A 16,367-nucleotide genomic window follows, 5' to 3' on the forward strand; every position below is an offset into this window, starting at 1 on the left:
TCTTCCTGCTCATTGCCTGTTGTAGATCCGATGGGAGAAGAACATTACGCTAGGAGAGCCTCCTGGATTCCTCCATTCATGGTGGTGGTAGGTCTCATGTGTTTTCTTTTATATTTTATACATGCTGTCTATCTGTCTGTGTGTAAGCTAGTGCTAATAAGTGTGTACAAAATAGACAAATAATTTTGTTTTATTATTGATGCTCTGACATCTTGTCTAAACCAGGTACATTGCAAGTTATTTCTCAGTTCAAATGTTGTGTGAAGTTTCAAAATGTACAGCTGATCTGCACATACTTAATAGTGCTTTCTAAGGCAAGCATCACTATTACTATTATGCAGAGTTAGTTTGAGCAAACCTCAAATGTCTCATCATGCAGCGCTCGTTATGGCTGTTTTAAGCAAAAACTCAGAGTTAGGATTTATTGCTTGTCACTGTATCGCATTGCACCTGCAGAGCTCAACAATAAGGATGGAGGATTCTGCCTGTCAACTTTTTTAGCTTGTCAGCTAGGTACAGTTATCTAGCTGGTTGAAAGATGAGATTTTGTCAAATCCACAAAAATGAATTGTGATAATCTTAGTAGTGTCATTCAGAGTGTGTTGAAAAATACAAATCAGACAGTAATGTTTTTCAATGTTAATGTAAAGAAAAAATGTTTTTGAACTTATTGCTGTCTTGGAGATTTCTGTCTAATTATAAGAACTGTATTTAAAAAAAATATTGATATGAGAAAAAAATTGCTTTATAATAATACATTCTAGTTTAAAAATATTTTTTTTAATAAATATTTAAAAAAAATCAGCAAAAATGATTATTAGTGTAAGTTAATTGAATTTTTAAATGCGTTTTTTTGTGTTGTGGACAACAAAAGTGTGGAAAGGGCAAGTTAAAATCTGAACTATGTCCCAACCGAGAAAGCAGAAAAATAATACAGTTAAATAATACAGTTAAACTGAAAATGTCCTCACTGTTAACTCAAAAGTGACTCCACCATAAAGACAGAGTATATCTATTGCAGACTACAAGATTGTTTGTATTCACTTTCACTCTATTGATTTATACTAATCCAGACTTAAGTTTGGCTGTGACACCAGCCGTCAAACTGTATGTTTAACCTGCTGCGGTTTGACCCGTGGCAGTGGGTGTATTATTGAGTCAGGCAGCCTTTACAGAGGGCACGTCTGCCCTGGCCTGACTCTCCCACCCCACTCCTTCAGACAAAAGGCCCAGATGGTGGGGCAAAGACATGGCCCATCCCTTTTCTAAACCCCTTCCATCAACCTTTGTCTCTGCTGCTGTCCTTTGTTCCTGTTAAAGACCCCAAACACAGATTAACTCTTTGCATACCGTTCCCCCTTTGTGGCAAGTGTCCGAATATCCCTCTGGCCCAATTCGGTTATATTCTCCTCCATTGGGGGTGGCCCAATGACAAACTGAGGGCCAGCGGGAGGCCAGGGGGTCAAGACAGCTCACCATTTGGTAGTAGTCATATAGGATAAAGGGGGATGAGTGCAGACTTGAGGAAAGAACTTGAGTCGTTAAACCTCACCTCTTCTGTGTTAGCGCCTTGTAACACTGTGGCGGCATGAATCTTCACGAATGCGTCGGGTTCTGACTCCCCAGTAATTGCTTCTCTCATATTGCTCATATTCATTCGGCAAGGATTTTCTATTTGTCATGATTACGTTATTAGCCATAAACCGTGCAGATGTTCTACCTGAGGTCAGCGGCTGCCCGAGGGTCAGGATTATCTTATTTCTCAAATGCAAATGACACACCACTGTACTCCTAATAATACACATGCGAAAGAGCCCCTCACTGTAAAGTCCATATACGTATGGATGTGGCTGTATTACCCCTGCTTTTGTCTCGTATTGTCTTCACCATTTAGGATTTGCTTAATTGCCCCCAGAGAAGAGCTTAGTGTTTAAGAGAATCTATTAACATGAGAATGTAGTTCCCTCCAATTAGCATCAGAGGCACGCGTAAAACCCGACTCATTGTAATTGCATTGTTTTGTTTGCAAGGAAGTGCCATGACGTAATGCGGGCAAACCTGCAGGTGGTGTTTTGAGGTTAGACCATGTGTACGAGTCAACCGTAAATCTTTGCTACACAGTTTATTTGGTTTTAGAAGGGCCCACCCATTTCCCTATAGAAAATTACAGTACAGTTCAAAAGTTTGTGGTTAATAAAACCAGCAAGTATGCATGAAATTGATCAAAAGTGATAGTAAAGACATTAAAGGGGTCATCGGATGCAAAATTCACTTTTCAAGTTGTTTGAACATAAATGTGTGTTGGAAGTGTATGTAACCTATATGAATATAACCATATAACCAAGGGTTTTTTTTTTTTTTTTTTTTTTTTAAATCCCTATTTTAAAATTCCCTTTCTCAAATCAGGCTGTTCTGAGGTTCCTGTCAGAATAACGTAGTTCTGTACAGACCGCTCCCACCATAGTTGATTGACAAGGCCGTCTTACCTTAGACCAGAGGAGGGCAAACTACGGCATGTATACGGCCCGTATACGGCCCTCTGAACACTTTCATCCGGCCCGCGAGGGAGTTTCTTTAAAAATGCTACATTTGAATATCGGTTCAGAATTACTCATTTGATGCAATACAAGCGAATGCCATTTGATGGCAGTATAGCACGCGGTACAGTGAGCACCTACAGTAGAATTAGAATGCACTCGGCAGTAATTCGGACGTTAATGAGTGAAAATGAGTGTGGCGAAAAATGGACTCTGAATGTCGTGCGTTCAAGGAAGAATGGACAACAAAATACTTCTTCACCAATATCGGACAGAAGGCGGTATGTCTAATATGCCAAGAAAGTATTGCGGTTTTTAAAGACTACAAGCTCAGTTGTCATTTTTCAAGCAAGCATTTGAATTATGCTGTCAATCTGTCACTTGCAGAAAAGGCAAACGAGGCTTTAAAACTTGCCACAAACTTAAAAGCCCAGCAAAATACATTTACGAAACAGTGCTCTATTCAAGAATCTGTAACGAAAGCTAGTTATGTAGTGGCACATAAAATTGCAAAGCACAGCAAGCCTTTTTCGGATGGGGAATTTGTGAAAGACTGTATGGTGGAGACTGCTGACATACTTTGTCCTGGTTCTAAAAGTCAGTTTCAGAAAATGAGCTTATCGTGGAGAACAATTACAAGGCGCGTGTAAGTAATTGCAGAGGAGCTGCTCTCCGAACTAAAACAAAAAGCGGACGGTTTCAGTCTTTTTTCTATCGCACTTGATGAAAGTACTTACATCAAAGACACTACTCAACTTTAGATTTTTGTCAGAGGAATAAATGAAAATTTTGAAATAACAGAAGAACTCCTCGGGATGGAATCGATGGGAACGACCAGGGGTGTGGATTTGTATGACAGTGTGTCCGTCTGCCTGGAAAAAAAATAACCTGCCGTGGAGAAAGCTAACAAGCGTCACAACAGATGGATCGCCAAATCTAACCGGTAAAAACACTGGACTGCTAAAAAGGTTACAAGACAAAGTAAAAGACGCAACCCTGAACTCAGAAGAACTGATATTTCTTCACGGCATCTATACACCAGGAAGCCTTGTGTAAAAGTGTGTTGAAGCTAGAAAATGTTGTCAAAGTGGTTGTTAAGCTTGTCAGCTTTATACGGGCAAGAGCGCTGGACGTATGTATGTACCATTCAAATGTGCGCTGGCTAAGTCTCGGCAATGTGTTTCACCGTGTCTGGGAACTAAAAGGTGAGATAGCAACGTTCCTCAATATGATTGGCAAAACTGACGACTTTCCCGAATTACAAGACACAAGACCTCGCGTTCGGTGTTGACACACTGATGCATCTGAATGATCTCAATTTGAGACTTCAGGGAAAGGACGTTTTTGTGCACGAACTGTACAGCAACGTGAAAGCGTTCAAGGCCAAACTTGTACTGTTCTCCAGACAGATATCCAACCGAGATTTCTCTCATTTTCCTACACTGACCGGACTAAGCACACCAATAACACAGTCTCGCATTGAGAGGTACAGCAGCACTTTGATCAACCTGCATGCAGAATTTTCCCGTCGCTTCACAGACTTTGCAAAAATTATCTATCTTTTGACAGTGAGAAAGCACCACCAGACACACAACTGGAACTCATGGTACTTTGAAGGAGAAGTTTCAGACAGCACCAGTTAACCAGTTTTATGCGTCACTGGATGAAAAAAAAAATTCCCAAACATTAAAAAGCATGCCCAAAGAATGCTTGTGTTATTTGGATCCACATATGTGTGTGAACAAACCTACTCAGTCATGAACTACAACAAATCCCACCGCAGATCAAATTTAACAAATGGCTACTTGTCAGCTATCCTGAGGATCTCTACATCAAAGATCACTCCAGACTTTGACACCCTTGCAAGGAGAGGGGACCAGGCTCATTGTTCACATTAACACACTCATAACCATGCCTTGGAAAGACAAAGACTAAGGTTCTCCTTCAGTTTTTATCAGACATAGTTTTTTGATGACTGATATATACATACTAATAGCAGTGCAAATGAAATTGACTGTTGCAAATTTGACTAAATAATAGATATTAAATAAGAATTTTTGTTTAAAGTGTTTCGACAAATGTTTCTGTCAGATAATATATGTTTCATGCATACCTCCACTGTAAATAAAAGTTCTTTTATCAAGGATTTGGCATGCGGCCATTCACTTGGTCTGTAAAACTTGATGTGGCCCTCTGGTTTAAAAAGTTTGCCCACCTCTGCCTTAGACCCTCCCTGAGTGAGCTGAGAGCTGTGTTGACTCTGGTGCAGGGGAAGACAAGATGTCTCCAATTAAGTGATTGAGGTGCTATGTTGTTGGATATAATAATGAATAAAGCAGTCATCATTTACTCCCGACATCTTAGCCGCTGAAGACGCAGAGGATTAACGTTACTTTAGCTTTGAAGTGAATGCGCCGATCCCCGATCTGCCTAAATGTGTTTATGATCGCACAAATCATTCGTGATCCAGCATCATGTACAGAAGAACGGAGTACGATTTTTTTTTTATGAATCTTTGCAAAACGCCTTTCCTAATAACGTGATAGTTAGCCAGTTTCGCTGCTAAAGTAAACCGTACTGCTCATCAGCTCACGGAAGAGAAGGGCGGGGTCAGCAGAGCTCGTTAGCATTTAAAGCAACATGGACTAAAAAACGACTTGATGAAAACAGAGCTTTTTTAACCAATTTTAAAAAAAATTTAACCAAAGCATGTTGTAGAATTTTCATTAAGACCCTAAAGAACCATATCAACTTGTGGAAAATGGGCATCCGATGACCACTTTAATAATGGTAGAAAAGATTATTTTCTATTCATTAAAAAAGAATTCTGAAAAACTGTGTCATGGTTTTTTGGTCTTGAGGACCAAATCAGCATATTAGAATAATTTGTGACATTGAAGACTGGAGAAATGGCTGCTGAAAATTTAGCTTTTTCATCACAGGAATAGATCATTTTTTTCAAATATACAGGTGTTGGTCATAAAATTAGAATATCATGAAAAAGTTTATTTATTTCAGTAATACCATTCAAAAAGTGAAACTTGTATATTAGATTCATTCATTACACACAGACTGATATATTTCAAATGTTTATTTCCTTTTAATTTTGATGATTATAACTGACAACAAATGAAAGTCCCAAATTCAGTATCTCAGAAAATTAGAATATCAATTAAGAAAAAAAATATTTTTAGAAATGTTGGCCAACTGATAAGTATGAACATAAAAAGTATGAGCATGTACAGCACTCAATATTTAGTTGGGGCTCCTTTGGCCTGGATTACTGCAGCAATGCGCCGTGGCAAAATTCAAAATTTTTATTTGTCACATACACAATTATACAGGGTATAACCAGCAGTGAAATGGAGTCGATCAGTCTGTGGCACTGCTCAGGTGTTATGAGAGCCCATGTTGCTCTGATAGTGGCCTTCAGCTCTTCTGAATGAATCTAATATTCAAGTTTCACTTTTTGAATGGTATTACTGAAATAAATCAACTTTTTCATGATATTCCAATTTTATGACCAGCACCTGTATAAGAAAGTGCACCACCCAAGTTGTCCAAAGCATGAGCGCATTTTATAAAAAAAATACTTCAAAGACGATCATAAGCATATCGTTTCATGTGGCCAGGTTGCTTTGTAAAATGTGCAGAATGCTTTAGCTCTTAAAAGTGGTAAGGAGATAATTTTTTCCCAAACGAAAGCTAAAACAATTTAATCTTTAAATGTTATAAATACAGAGTCAGATAAACATGTACATGTTGCAGAACTCTCTTTTAACAGCAAGCGAGCCACCCTCAAATTTAAATTTTGTTTAATAATTCAGTTTTTTTAGAAACTTTTTAAACCATTTAAAGCTTTAGCATAATATATAACATGCATTAACATTAATTTGTGCAGTTATTATTACTGCTGTTAAAGCACAATAAATTACTAAAATATGGTAATATGCAATTATCCTGTGCAATAGTTACAATAACTTAGAAATATGGTATTTTGGTGGAATTTTTGTTAGGGTTATTTAGTGTTTATAGTTTAACATTTAAGCATCCGTGCATTTAGAAGTTTGCAATTTTGCCATTTTTATCATGTAAAATTGCATTAAAATGTATAAGTCTGTGGTTACATTTTATCTAGCCATTTATCTGGAGTTTTAGTTGTTTCCCTCACTTCCTATCCCCCTCTTTCTCTCCCTCCATTTTCCCCCTCTCTCTTTCCATGTCTGTTTCTAGTTTCCTCTTCCCATTAATGTTCCCTTCCCCCACATACAAAGGGTCCCTCATTTTTATCCTCTCTTTCTCTCCTTTTCCTGTGTAACTCTTTCACTTGCTGTACAAGTGTTCAGGAATGTTCTTTATCCTGGTAAATATTTGCAGGAAAAAAAGAGAGAGTTTCCCTTGCATTGGCACAAAAGCAGTCAACAGGTTTCCCAATTGAGGTCTATAACATCACCAAATAGTTTTGTCTGAGATAAATATATCCTTGATAAACAATGTTTCTTTTCCATTTCTTGGTGAGAGCAACAGCAGGCACGTGTCGTGTGCCGGTGGTTAGTCTTTAGCCTTCCTGCCTCTGGCCTTTTTTCCAGGAGATTTTATAGGTTATCCATTAAATCGATATCTGAAGACCTGGAGCGATCTAATTTGGGCCATTTAAACAGGTACTTAGTTTCACTGCAGTAATTAAAATACCATTTGGACGCAAACCTTGTTCCCCCTCCAAACAGCCCTGCAGGACTCTTAATTGAGGAAATCCCTGGCTTAATTGATCTGTAACCTGCTGTTTGTGCCAAGCGGGTGGAAGCGAAAGAGTCTGTGCGATTCTCAAGTTTGACTGGACTTCATTTTTACCATGCTGGCTTTGCTTGATGTAACTTTTCTAAAGAGCAATCAAGCTCAGATGAAGTCAAAGCATTATTGACTGTTTTTTTGTGGTAGGATTCTTATAGTATGTGTATTTCAAAAGGTTTGAATTCATATATGTTGTATTTAATGGTCACATTCTCTGCTGTTTCCTGTTGCAGTGTATTCTGGGATTTGTACTGTGCCGCTCCAGACCGCCGGGAGACCTGCGAGCACTCCAGCGAGGCCAAGGCCTTCCACGACTATGTGAGTGACATACAGACCTGACCTAGAGTCTTTTAGCTGAGCTTCAACTTCTTGTCCAATGACGATGTGTGTTACCTTCTGTCTGTTGTCCGAGTTTATTCATGTGAGTGTTTAGTGAACGACACAAGGCAGATTTGCTTACCAAAGTGTCACAGGATACGTTAAGTGAGCTGAATAGAGGTTTTTTGCGTGAATTAGTGTGTGTTAGATGCGTTATGTGTGTACATGAGTGTTTTGTTCCAGATCATGTTTCTTCCTGGTTGTCCTTTTTAAAAATGCTCACGGTATGTAAAATGTGTGCATTAGAAAGACATGTATGGGATGTTTATTTCCGTTTATTTTTCCGGCAGTGGCTTTCATAAAGCAGCTGTGCGGCGTCTCGCGAACACAGATTTGCACGGGTTCTTTAATTTGCACAGACAGACATGTAATCTGATTAACGTAGTGAATGCTGTGCATTCACAGATGTAATATTTCAGTAACAGTGAAAGGCATAATGAAATGTCAGTTGTTGTTGCCGGGATGCCCGCGGGCTTGAGTCAGAGCGGGAAGGATAGACGGACGGCTCAAAACAGGTTGAGTGTAAACATCTGGTTATGCATATGCTTGTTAAAATGAAGGTCATATAAGGGTTGTTGATTTTGTGTTGCAGTGCTATATATATATATATATATATATATATATATATATATATATATATATATATATATATATATATATATATATATATATATATATATACTTAGTCTTAAAAAAATACTAAATTAAAGGAATTTATCTGGTTAAAATGCGAATTATATCTTGGATAATATGGATAGTACACATGAATACAATTTAATGGTGCAAATTAACACTTTTACACCGTGTATGCTCAAAATGCATGCAAAATGTTTTTTATTTATTTATTTAAATTGTATATTAGCCATTGAGAAAGCTGTTGGTTTCGAACAGTTCACCCAAAAATGAAAATTTGCTGAAAATGTACTCGCCCTCAAGCCATCCAAGATGTGGATGAGTTTATTTCTTCAGCGGAACAGATTTGTATAATTGCAGCATTGCATCACTTGGTCACCAATAGATCCTCTGCAGTGACTGGGTGCCATCAGAATGAGAGACCAAACAGATGATAAAAACTCCACAATAATCCACAAGTAATCCATATGACTCCATTTCATTTATTAACGATTTGAGAATCAAATAGCTGCATGTTTGTAACAAACCTAATTCATCAAGATGTTTTTAACTTTAAACTGTTGTTTCCGGTTTATTGGTTTTATTGGCTAAAGCGGATAGGATTATTAATCTGCCAGTTCATTTTGTCCATTTTCAGACTCACTTAATGGTAAAATTACGTGTAAATAACCTGTGATATTCCTTTAATATGTTGTGTGTGTGTGTTTGTAGAGGTTTATTCTACAAACTATGTTCTAACATCTGATGAATAAATCTCATGAATACAAGCTAAGACTTGTACGAGAGCAATAAAAAGAAAATGTGATTTAGTGGATAATGAGATCAGGGTTACTTCAGAGGGCCCGACCTCTAGTCTGTCTGCTGAACTTGACTGGTTGCGTACATGGAGACGACAGCCTATAATGGGCCTGCTCAGTGTCAGGAGTTAAGTCAACATCTGGACCAGTTTCATTCCACTGACCAACATTTCACTGACTTGCATAAAAACCAAACCAAATATTGGATTAAAATATTTCCAGAGGAAATAGATCCCCCCCTCTGGGATGTGATTTCCAGTATTTTACTAATAGCTAATCGCATACTCCTCTTGTCCGTCGCTCATTGATCTTAAATGTATTACTTGGTTAAATGACTTGGTTAAACATGATTAAATATGCACAGCTTTTTCATTAGAAGTGCAAATATTCCATTTTCCCAAATCGCCAGAAAATGTTCTGATCAGAATGGGGGGATTTTTTTTTTTTTTTTCATACTGCATTTCCAAACTTTCCCTTAATCTGCTTAAAACAGCAGTTCACCCAAAAATTTTAATCCGTAAATTATTCCATGCCTGTTGTTTTCAGTGGAACAGTGTTATTTATAAATATATTTATTTACATTATATATAATATATTATTTATTAATATTCTGATATTAGCTTTTTTTACATTTTCTGTTTTTTTTCTTCATATGTCTTTTTACTATAACAACAGTTCTTAAGTGACTATGGGCTGTCAAAAAAGCAACAACAACAAAATAAAAAACACTAGTGGTTATCTGTATAATGTTATATAATAAATGTAGTATATTTGTCACATTTATTCACAGATAACTAAACATTATGACTAAAATAAATATCTAAAATGTATTACATCCAACCTGCTCCATAGGCTTCATATTCATTCTGAATATGAATATGAAATAGCTTTAAGTACAAGTTATTGATTTCAGAAAACTTGGAATATAGCGTACGAGTCAAGTACTATTTTTGGAGTTTGATGTTGCTATAAACTATAGGTTTTCAAGTATTCCACTGAAAAAGTATTTTGTCGGAGTGAGTGTTTGTGTGTGTGTGTGTGTGTGTGTGTGTGTGAGTGCGCTCGTGTGTTGTGGAGCTGCAGTATCATGTGTGCCGGTCTTGGCAAGGTCTTTGCTGCTACTAGGGTGTCCTTGAGTTCAGTGATTTATCATGTTCTTATTCTGATCCCTTTGCTCCCTTGTTGGGTCACAGCTCTGTAGAGGCCTGTGCTCTGTGTGTGTGTGTGTGTGTGTGTGTGTGTGTTTGTCTTCAGGCCTGCATTGCCCATACCTTCCTGGCTGCTTCTGTGCTGAAATCAAGACAGTCAGGAATCCTCTCGGTGTAAAATAATGGAATATAACGGTCTAATCCTCTAATCCCAGGAATGGTTGAGGGCTAATCCAGGGATTTTGTGGGATTGGTTTCTTGGCAATAGGGATGGAATTTTGGGACGCAACACCTCGAAATGCCAGAGTCGTCTGTGTGCTCTTCACTTTCTGCCGGGCTTGAGTCGTAAAGCTTCGTAATGAGCATTGATTAAAAACACTGCAGACAACTCACAAGAAGCTTACACCTCAGATCTGGTTGACGATCCAAACATGTTAGTCCTGCTTGTTAAATCGGGTTGCAAAGATGTTATTTTACATAATATAAAGTAGTATTATTATAAATATAATAGGGGGGGGGGGGGTCGTGGCCTAATGGTTAGAGAGTTGGACTCGTAATCCAAAGGTTGCGGGTTCGAGTCTCCGTCCGGCAGGGATTGTAGGTGGGGGGAGTGAATGTCCAGCGCCCTCTCCACCCTCAATACCACGACTGAGGTGCCCTTGAGCAAGGCACCGAACCCCCAACTGCTCCCCGGGCGCTGCAGCATAAAATGGCTGCCCACTGCTCCGGGTGTATGTTCACGGTGTGTGTGTGTTCACTGCTGTGTGTGTGTGCACGTTGGATGGGTTAAATGCAGAGCACGAATTCCGAGTATGGGTCACCATACTTGGCTGAATGTCACTTCACTTCATAATAAGTTATTTTTCCAGAATTGTTTTATTTTTTAATTTTTTAAAGGGACTAGAATAAAATAGTAAAAGTAATAGAAATATGTAAATACATTTTTGATTCACTTGATTTTAAGACAACATCTTTAAAATCATGTAAGATTAAGACTTAGTTATTTTAGAAAGAGACTTAGCCATATGAAATCACACGACCAGCTATGTCTTGAAATTCAGGTGCGTCAATAAACAAAAGTGTTTTTTTTAGAGAATGCCAACCACAAATGTGATATCTAAGACTTGGCAAAGCAAGTTTTTAGTGTGCATGTTTTTATTTGTGATGCTGAAATGTTCTGTTTCTGCTTCATCTGCACAGTTTCTCTCTATATTTCTTCATATTTCTTTTTCCATTTTAGTTTATGACCTGTTGCTAGTCCTTGTTATCTTTTATATTTAGAATTTTGGCAGCAATGTGAATTTTTTTTTTTCTCTCTCAGATTAACGCTTCTTAAAGGGATAGTTCACCTTCACTTGGTCCCCATTGACTTGCATAGTGTTTTTTGTCATACTATGTAAATCTGTGGGAACCAGCAACTGAAGGTGAACTCTCCCTGTAACGTTTTAACAGAATTTGCTTCATACACATTGAGGTTCGAGTCCTGCTTGCAACATATCCCGATCACAATCAAGCTCAATCTCCCAAGTGCAGATATTTCTGTGTCATAGTGGTAGAATATTAGGATTCAAATTACTCATTCTGATGGTTGGCGGCTGGTATGATTTCATCAGGAAGATTACTGTAGTAAAATATGGAAATTTCATACTATATGTAGATATTGCGTCTGCCTTTCTCCTTCCCCTCCCCCTCATTCCCTCTCGTTCTCTCTGGGGAAGATTGATTGGGTAATCTTGCTGTTTCCCCCATGATGCCGTTCGCTTACTAGCTTGGGGGAAGGAGAGGCAGTGCGGGCAGTATGACGACACACAGGAATAATGATAATGAAGGAACGCGCACACACATGCACGGTTACACCGGACGAGAAGCGAGGCTATTTGTGAAGAGAATTCCTAGTTAAAGAGAAGAACATACACACATCCTCTAAATTATTTTCTCTCACATATACTCTTTGATTTTTATATGGATATTGCAGGCAAAACAGAAGAGAGCTTTCTTCATTATAGGAGAATTTTGTCAGCAAACATGAAACACAAACACAGGTTTTTTTTATTGTTTGCTTGAACATGGCGCGCTGCCGTGAGTAAAAAGTTAAAGCCACTGACTGTTTAAGATTGCTATCCAGTGAGGCGCACAGGGCTGCACTGAGCATGCTCAGTAGTTAATATTTGATCCAGACTCACTGGAGGAGGACTGGAGTGGAGTATCAAGAAGGTAACAGAGGGTAACAATGAGAATTTGGAAGGGTACCTATTCTTATAAGTGAAGAGATTTTTCCTGTTCATAATCTATGTCCTAACTATTCACAATCCAAAATATGTTCACCCCTTCAGTTTTTCTAAATCAGAACACATTTGATGTTTATTATAGAGCTTTAAGGAGCTGGATGTTGGTCCAATCAGTATTGACTGTGGGTGGAGCTAGGTGGTTTAAATGACCTTTTTTATGCCACAGTTGCAGCAGGGACAAACACACAAATTAACATGGAAGAGATGTTACGCTTGATGCTTCGTGTCAGGAATCTCTGATTCTTTTTGCATATGGTATACAGGCCCTACAGGTCAGCAGTTATTGGACGAGACTTCACATCCGCAGATTTCTTCACTGCACACACTTATGACCAGCGCTGCATCAGCTTATTACTGCTGTGTGTCATGTCCAAACAATGACGAGAATGACCCTCACACAGTTTACAAGTTCTGTCTCACTGTGTTGATCGCATCCTGATGGTTGAGCCTTAAAGGAACACTCCACTTTTTTTCGGAAATAGGCTCATTTTACAACTTCCCAAGAGTTAAACAGTTGAGTTTTACCGTTTTTGAATCCATTCAGCCGATCTCCGGGTCTGGCGGTAGCACTTTTAGCTTAGCTTAGCATAGATCATTCAATCGGATTAGACCATTAGCATCTCGCTCAAAAATGACTGACTATATATTTATTTATTTATTATGTTATGTTATTTAAAATTTCTTTTAACAATGCTTTCAGTTAATTTTTAATAATAATAATACTGAGTTGGTTGCAGATGGTATTTGGGGTGGGACATTCTCATTCTATAATGCATTTGATTTGACAAAAATCAGCGCAGTGCAACATGAGTCATCAACATTTTTGTTTTCATGGAATAAATGTGTAAAGATATTAATTTTGTATATCTGCTTTACTTTGGTCAACTTTTCGTAGTACATGGGATATAGCTATAGAGCAAAATTGTCACATCTGACAAAAGTTCAAAGCAGCAAACTTTCATTTACCATCCCAGATCTGCCACGCCAGACTTCTTTTTCCGGTCTCTTTCTCCTGGTCTTCCTCAATCACTCTGAACCCCACTGCTCCTCTGCGCTCCTTCCCGTTAGCCTCTCTCGTTCTTCACACAAATGTTCTCTCTCTCCGGTAGGGTTGGCAGGCAGTGCTGGCAGGACGCTCTTGGCGCAGTGTGCGTCTGGTGCTGTTGTAGCGTGTTGGCTGGTAGCAGCTTGAAAGGGGTGGCGCCAGTACACCAGACTCAAGTACCAGCTGGGCATCCAAACCCATCCCTGAACCAAAAGAGGCTTCCTTGGATCGCCTTTCTTTTCTTTGTGTGTTTGTGTTGGTACGAAAGCCTGTACATGTACACACTCAGACATGTTTGCATATGCTGCGTGTTTATGTGTGTTTGGACACACGGCCTACGGCAGGCTGTTTTCTCAAGAGGGGCGCAATACTCTACATCTGTATACAACGCAATCTATGCTTATTCAGACGGCACACGCATGTTTTACTTACCTCCTTTCATCTGAGAACCGCCTCGACTAATGGCAACAAACGAGAGTATCAACACAACAGATTACTCGCTTTCCAGTTACACTGTTACATTATAGCTGTTGACACTAGTTGTGTTCGTTAGCTCTCAACGAGGCACTAATTAATGGGACACGCAGTGAGAGGAAATGTTCATGATTGAGAGTGAGAAGCTCAGCTGGTATGGCTGTTGTTTCTGTTTTTTTTTTTCTTTAATCCAGCTACATGATTGCAATCAAACCACAAGGGTTCAAATTAATGGTCACCCAATATGTGTCAATTGCTAATGATGTTAGCACAATGACCAGTGGGCAGTATAATGCTGATATTGTAATAATTACATTTTTGGTGACAACAAAGATATTCATATTGCTTTAAAAAAAAAAAAAAATTAAATAAGTGCTTTATTTAATTTAAGTAATTTTGGTATTTCTATAATAATAATAATAATAATAATTGAATGTCCTTATTTAATTTAAGCAATGTTGATATTTATATAATAATAATAATAATAATTATAATTTTGTTATATAAATATCTAAGTTACTTAAACACTTTTTACTATTTTATATTGTTATTGTTGTTATTATTATTATTATTATTATTATTATAACAATATAAAATAGTAAAAAGTGTTTAAGTAACTTAGATATTTATATAACAAAATTGCTTAAATTAAATAAGAACGTTACATTTTACTATTTAAAATTATTATTATTATTATTATATTTAAAAAATAAGTACTTAAAGTAATGTTGATATCTAATAATAATAATATTTAAAAAGTAGGTATTTAATTTAAGCAATGTTAGTATTTAAATAATAATAATAATAATAATTTTAAAGTGGTTATTTAATTTAAGCAATGTTGGTATTTAAAAAAAAAATTATAATTATTATTATTATTTATAAATGGAAAAATGTAATGTTCTTATTTAATTTAAGCAGTTTTTGTCATATGCCATTATTATTACATAAATATCCTAGTATTTATATATAAATATATATATATATATATATATATATATATATATATATATATATATATATATATATATATATATATATATATATATATATATATATATATATATATATATATATATATATATATATATTTCCTATTTTATATTATTGTTATAGTAATTATTAGTTATAATAGTAATAATAAATAATTTTTTTAAATAGTTAAAAAAAATCTAATTTGATATTTACAATAGCAACAGCAACCACCACCACAACCAATTACTATTATTTTTGAATAATAAACTGTGATGCTTTTAATGTAACCAATTTTGCTTTATATTTGTTTTGTATATGTTATTATTACTATATAAATATTTAAATTATTTAAGCACTTTCATTATTTTTTAAAAAATAAGTGCTTTTTTTAATATAAGAATTTTTGACTTAAGTGCGAATAGGGTCCAAATATCTTTCCATCTTTGCAGAGAGGTCTGGATGCTGAAATCTTGTCAATTGTAAAATGTGGCAGTTGGAAAATGATGATGATCCATAGAGATCGGATGTAGAAAGCAGATTTTTTTCCTGTCTGGATTTGTGTATGGTCTCATATATTATCATCATATATCATATATAGAGTCTTGCATATATTGCAGCCAGTGACGGTAATACTGTCAGATTACCGTTGCCATTCCAGCAGCATCTCATGGCTCCCTGATGATTACACCTGTGTGTGTGTGTGTGTGTGTGTGCAAGAGAGCAAGAGTACATGGTCCCTTCGGTCTCGCTCTGAACCAAGATTTGAACTTTTCCATGTTGACTTTTGTTGAAAGAGAACTTCAGAAAAATAGAGCTTTATCAGTACTTGTCCAGACCAATTTAGCAGGCAGACAATGATTTAACGTTTTTTAATAAGCCTGCAGAGCTGCCTCCGCTCTTCGTGACTTAAATTTCTAGTTTATCAATAAAAAATCCAGACTCTAAAGGCACCATTAGACCTTAAAATATTTCAAAACACTCCAAGCTCAATTTGCAATAATACTCTCGCGCCGCTTGTCGATATAGGGTTGGAATAGGGTTGAAGCGTGGAGGTGGTTTGTCACAGCTGTGGTACGGTTAGACCTCAGGCGGAGACCCGCAGTAAGTCTCGCTACACACCTCATTTACATTCTATACCACACTGAAACCCCAGCACACCGCTCGCTCTTTCCTTGACCTGCTGTCCTTCTTGCAGCGTGAGAAAAGCGAAGAGAGTGAGCGAAATGGAAAAAGGAGAAAGGGAAGGAAAGAAATGAAGGAAAAACAAAGATCTCAGATTTTTTTCTTCCTGTAAAAGCAGC

The 16,367-nt window shown here is 37.1% G+C and overlaps 1 protein-coding gene across 1 annotated transcript in view; it reads left to right on the forward strand.

Moving 5' to 3' along the window:
- LOC306846340 (single-stranded DNA-binding protein 3-like) overlaps positions 1-16,367 on the forward strand; it is a 76,976-nt gene that overhangs the window by 20,449 nt on the left and 40,160 nt on the right. The window contains exons 3-4 of the mRNA XM_079379655.1: positions 26-87; positions 7,562-7,646. Of these exons, the coding sequence (XP_079235781.1) occupies positions 26-87; positions 7,562-7,646 (147 nt within the window). The remainder of the gene's footprint in view (positions 1-25; positions 88-7,561; positions 7,647-16,367) is intronic.

The sequence above is a fragment of the Barbus barbus genome (assembly GCF_936440315.1).
Source record: "Barbus barbus genome assembly, chromosome: 26".
Taxonomy (NCBI): domain Eukaryota; kingdom Metazoa; phylum Chordata; class Actinopteri; order Cypriniformes; family Cyprinidae; genus Barbus; species Barbus barbus.